Source organism: Pteropus vampyrus, unplaced genomic scaffold (genome assembly GCF_000151845.1).
Source record: "Pteropus vampyrus isolate Shadow unplaced genomic scaffold, Pvam_2.0 Scaffold394, whole genome shotgun sequence".
Taxonomy (NCBI): Eukaryota; Metazoa; Chordata; class Mammalia; order Chiroptera; family Pteropodidae; genus Pteropus; species Pteropus vampyrus.
The window spans coordinates 1,098,078-1,103,980 of NW_011889175.1; the positions used below are offsets into that span (position 1 = coordinate 1,098,078).

A 5,903-nucleotide genomic window follows, 5' to 3' on the forward strand; every position below is an offset into this window, starting at 1 on the left:
CCATCATGAAAGACTTTTTACAGCCCTTTAATAAATTCTAGTTAAAGGAAGATATTGGATTACCTTATTTGTCCTACAGAGCTGGTAATTATTGACTAGGCATTCTGTGCTTTAGCTTTTAAGATTGGCCTATGTGCCCAACCTGAATTTTTGGCAGGTCCTGCCCGAGATTTGCTTCTGACTTTGGTAGTCCCTGCTCCTCCTCCGGCATGGTGTCGCTCACATCCTGAAGACACATCAAAAGCCTTCCGCAGGAGGGAGATGGAATTGAAGGAGGCTGGGCAGGTGGTCCCTAATGACATGGTATGCCTCTCTTATTTTCCTTTCCTACCCTTCCTTTACTAGAAGAAGACGGAGAAGCAAGACTAGAACAGCTCCATGCCACAGAGATCATCATCACTACAAACACCTAGATGTTCCTGAACCAAAAAATACAGAAAAGTCAGTCTGGGTAAATCAGGGACACAAAACTTGCCAGGACAGGGACAACTTACAGGTTCTACAAGGATGACTCCTTAATCCTAGCCCTCATTCAAAAATGCTAAACAAACAAACAAACAAACAAACCCTACAGTGAAAATGTTTAAGATCATGTTCTTGAAGGTTGCATTTGATTCCGATGAGGGAATGATGATGTCTCTGGGATTGTCTTTCCTCCCTTCTGTTGGAGCAGAGAGCATTGAGTCAGGAGCCAGTCCTGGAGCATCAGGCTGTTGGTTTGGGAAGAGGCAGAAGGGACTCATATTCTTAAGGCTTTTTCCTCTTTTCTTAACATTAGAGGCTTTCAGACATCAAGTTTGTTTCTAGCAACTTCAGATAGATGACTCAGAATGCTGGCCACTTGGCAAAATGGCCACTAATTCAGCAAGAGTAGTGGATAACTCACAGGAAAGATAGCAACTCTATGTGATAAATTTGTTTGTTGTACTTGAACTATGTTTACCGATCCTTTAAAATTCTAGTGAGAAGGAGAGATGCTGACCTCCATTCAGTTTACCACTAAACAGAAGAATTATTCTTTTAGTCTTCTAAAAGCATGCCTCAGAATTTCAGATTCTTACTGTGTTTGTATTTTGTTTACTGATCTAAAGGAAAGTTTGAAGCAAAAACTGGTCAGAGTGCTGGAGGAAAACCTTATTTTATCAGAAAAAATCCAGCAGTTGGAGGAAGGTGCTGCCACCGAGATCGTGAGTGGTCACCAGTCCCATACTTTTGGTAAGTTCAGGAAAGCAACGTGTGATGTGTCCCAAGACAATTGTTTGTTTATAGATGACCTGTTTAATAAGCTTCATCATCTAGAGCTCACATGGTTTCCTAAATGGAAACAATCATCTTGCCTCAGAGAGTTGTGAGGCAGGTGGCTGGAGTTACCAGAAGAACCTCTTTGTCTGTGTAAAGCGAGTACAAATGTCATTATTATTTTTGAGAATGACACTTGTTTTTTTCTGATTATAGCAGAAGATCGTGTTCTTTAGGGAACGTTTGAAACACAAAAATATAACCCTGCTACCCAGCAATAACTACCATTAGTGTTTTTGGTATATTTTTGTTCACCATACTCCTGTACATATATTTTTAACTCGAAATTTTTGTCTTGATTTTTAAAAAATAATACATACAACAAAATGAACACATTTTAAGTTTTGACAAATATATATGCTCATTTAATTCCATTTCAATCAAAATACAGAATATTTCTGTTACTCTAGAAAGTTCCCTCACACCCTGTGCAGTCAGTTTTATTAACTCTACCCTAGGCAATCATCAATCTGATTTCTACATCCTAGTGTTATTAATTTACTAGTATAGGCATTTCCTATAATGTCACATGAATATATCATATTTATTCATCTAGTCTTCTATATAGTTGTTTTTAATGTTAGCTATTATAAAGCTGCCATTTGTGATATAAATAATTTTAAAGAATTTCTAAACATTCAAAAGACCTGAAATGAAAGCAAAGACCCTAGAGTGAAAATGCTTTTCTAAGATTGTCTTTCTTCCCTTCTGATGGAACTGAGAGTCCTAATATTTATACTACGATAAATAATATGGCTATTAATATCTACGTGCATAAATCTTTGTGTTTCAGACTATTTTCCTAGGAGACATTCCGAGAACTAGAATTAGTGGGTCAAAAGATGTGGACATTTTTGAAGCTTTTGGAACACATTGCTAAATCTCTCCCAAGAAAGGTTTTTCAATTAACACTCACGTTGGCAATGAATGCATTTGAATGACCTTTTCACTCTACCTTTGCATCCCTTGCTCCCCCAGGTTTTTTTAAAAAAATTTTTTGCCATAGTGATAAGTGAAAAATAATATCCCATTGAAGTTTTGATTTGTACTACTTTATTATTAGCGTAATTTAGACCAGTCTACCTTTGACTTTATAACTAACTCAGCACCCCTAAGCAAACATTATGGGCATTTTGATTTACATGAAAAAACTTGATTTGAAAGTCAATACTGAATTTACAGAGTTCGGTCTCATCACAATCTGATTTTACAAGCCTGAATAATCAAGGCATCTCCACTTACTTATTCTGAAAATAGATCATTGTTTGTTCACTAGACACCCACTTTCAATCAGCCGTGAGGCCCAGTACTGGATTTTGGCTCTGGTGATAAAACAGCTGTTTCAGCCCTGTTTTCCACATTCTAGAACCTTGCTACTGAAAATGTGATCCACAGATCAGCAACATTAGCATCACCGGGGAGCTTGTTAGACATGTAGAATATTGCGCCTCACCTCAGACCTACTGAATCAGAGACTGTTTTTTAAGAAGATCCCCAGGTGATCTGTAAGCATATTGGAGTTAAAGAAGTACTGCTCTAAAAGACTGATTTCCTTAGGACCAGAGTTCCCATGCTTTTACCACCTCATTATTGCAGGCAGTGGTAACATATTTGGAGAGCTAGGTATGAGAGTCCTGGTTACAAATTCAGTTTCTGCAAGCATTCATTGAGTTATTACTATGTACCTGACACAGTTCTAGATGTTTTCACATACTCCATAGGTAGCGAAGGACATACATTCATAAATTAAAATGGAGAACACAAAGAGATCTAATATTTGTTGACTTCCTATACTAAATGAGGACTGCTATCTCATTGAATCCTCATAAATAGTGCTAATGTGCTAGTGAATCTCAGAGAAATGAACATGTATGATATTAGGTAATAGAATTTTAATTCAGATCTGTTTATTGCTAAATTCCATATTCTTGCCAGCATATCTGAGGTTTCAAAAGAAGGGAATGGTGAATGGACTGTAGAGGTGGGTACAACAAGGGGCCCCCCAGTTCTTCAAGATGTCCACCTGACTACTTAAGCTCTGCTCAAAGACTAACTGCTTGGAATCGTGCTTACCCCTGGCTACTGTATTCTTTGTAGATGATCTTCTGCGTAAAAACCAACAGCTGAACATGAAAGTGGCTTGCCTGAACCAGGAGCTTGCCCAGCTGAAAAAGTTGGAGGAGACAGTGGCCCTTCTCCATGAAAGTCAGAGGTAGGAATGGGTTATCTAGCTGGCTTCTGGAAGCAGATGCTTGCTTCCCTTTGTCTCCTTTGTTTTACAGGCAAGTTAATATCTATATACTTTCCAAATTAATTCCATGTTGTGTGTAAACCACTTGTATCTAGGCCAGTTAACTCAGGGATCAAAGTACTGCTTTCCAGGACAAACCAGGAACTAAATGTCTTTGCTGGAATTGGTGGTCTGCACCACCTGAATAATAAATAGTTTCTCTCTGGGTCTAACAGGACCCTTTTTGAGTCAGCTAGTTTGTCTTGGTCACTATGTACCCCTAAAATCACTCATCTGGCTCTTTTGGAAAATGCCTGCCTGCTGTTGGTCACAGTAGATAACTTCAAGCACTCAGAGAGAACGATAGGGAAAGAATCCAATGTGCATGTTCTCCTCAGAGGAGCTCAATAGCTTCAGCTTCTTCAAAAAATAGTATCCTCGGGATGCAGAGTAGACAACGCAGAAAAGGCCTCAAGATTATTGGTACATTTAGAGAAGCACTGGATGTTTTGATTTACCAAACATCTATACTAAGACTTTCCATGAATTTTAAATATAAGACCCCCAATCCCCAAACCTTCAGCCCCAAACTTCACTTCCCGATTTTCCTTGGAATAACTTCATATTCAGAGGATTAGACCCAGATTCATTCTGGTTGGCTTTTTACTTTTTTTTCCATTATAATTATTTCGACTATATACAAAAGTAGAGCAGGTAGCATAATCATGATTCTCAAACTTGGGTGTGCATCAGAATCACCTGAAAGACTTGTTGAAACGCAGATTGCAGGGCCCCACCCCCAGAGTTTCAGAATCAGCAGGTCTGGGCTGGGAACTAAGAATTTGCATTTCTAATAGGTTTCCTGGTGATGCTGTTGCAGCTGGTCTGGGACCACACTTTGAGAACATAAGGGTATATCTCTTTAGTCATGTACAGTCAAATTGCTATTTTTTAAAGCAACTCGAAATAATTTTTCTATGTGTTGTTAAGCCATCAATTCAATATACAGGTTTAATTTGTTTCAATTTGCTTTTGATTCACAGGGAAATTTTATTATTTTAAGCTTATCTTGTTTTATAATTATGTAAAACATTTACATCGTCCCAAAGTCAAATCTACAAAATGAGATAAATTCAGACGATTCTAGCTTCCTTACCTGTCTCCTCTATCCTTTCCTTTCCTCCCACTAGCCTTCTATTATAAGTGTGAGTGTATATTTGTATTCCCCTTCTATTATATAAAAATAGGCATAATAGTACTTTAACATTTTATCTAAGCAATCAGTTCACAGTGGTGTGTAAAGTTAGTTATCATTCCTTTTTATAGCTGTGTAGGACTCCACTGTATTTATTTAATTAGTCCTCTATTGATGGACATTTAAGTTGACAGTATATTGCTGTTACAAATACTGCTGCAATGAATAGCATTGTGCATGCATCTTTTTTTTTTTCTTTCTTTTTTTCTGGCCAGCCTCTGATGACTTTTAACATTACAGGTAATCAGAGTCCAAGAATACAGCCATGACTAGCACCACTAGTTAACTGCAGAAGCAAGACAGATTAGAAGATGTAGAAGTTAAGATTTTGAGATAGAAATTGGAAGCCTGATCAGGTGCCAATCTCCCAGGGCTTCTACTTACCTCATCACAAAAATGCTTTGGAAAGAACAGAACGATCACTGTTATAAAATGAGAACTATGTTACAGCAATGGTCAGTCTGGAACATAATCAAATAGAACTGTAATGAAGAAAGAAACCATCAACCCGCTTTTAAAATAACTCATAAATCGTACAGTTCTTTCTGATTAAAGATGTTACTTCATTTTACATGTGTCTTTAGCAAACACTTCAGGTCTGAATTGCATTTACTTTGCTTTCATGATTTCATGACTGCCTTTTCCCCTGTGTCCCAGGTCCCTGGTGGTAACTAATGAGTATCTGCTGCAGCAGCTGAATAAAGAGCAAAAAGGTTATTCTGGGAAAGCACTCCTGCCTCCTGAGAAGAGTCATCATTTGGGGAGATCATCACCCTTCGGGAAAAACACGTTGTCTTCCTCCTCACCAGTGGCACATGACACGGGTCAGTATCTAATACAGAGTATCTCAAACTCTGTCCCAGAGACTAGTTTATGGAGCTAGCACTGAACACCTCTGCAGCTTCTCTCTCAGCCATGGGGGGCCCTCAATGCCATTGCCACCAGTATGGTGGTATTTACCCACAAGATTAAGAAAAAGTCTTATTCTGATTACATTGCATTGGTCCTTCTCTTTATTTGTTTAATCTCCTCCCATCAAGTCATTCTTTCCTTCTGCCCACAGGAATAATTGGCACTCAGTCCTAGCATCGTATCACATAGAGACATTTGGCTGAAAAT

The 5,903-nt window shown here is 38.3% G+C and overlaps 1 protein-coding gene across 1 annotated transcript in view; it reads left to right on the forward strand.

Moving 5' to 3' along the window:
* LRRC36 (leucine rich repeat containing 36) overlaps positions 1–5,667 on the forward strand; it is a 25,363-nt gene extending 19,696 nt beyond the window's left edge. Inside the window, exons 7-10 of the mRNA XM_011380575.1 lie at positions 116–303; positions 1,092–1,215; positions 3,397–3,511; positions 5,442–5,667. Of these exons, the coding sequence (XP_011378877.1) occupies positions 116–303; positions 1,092–1,215; positions 3,397–3,511; positions 5,442–5,667 (653 nt within the window). The remainder of the gene's footprint in view (positions 1–115; positions 304–1,091; positions 1,216–3,396; positions 3,512–5,441) is intronic.
* The last annotated feature ends 236 nt before the right edge of the window (positions 5,668–5,903 follow it).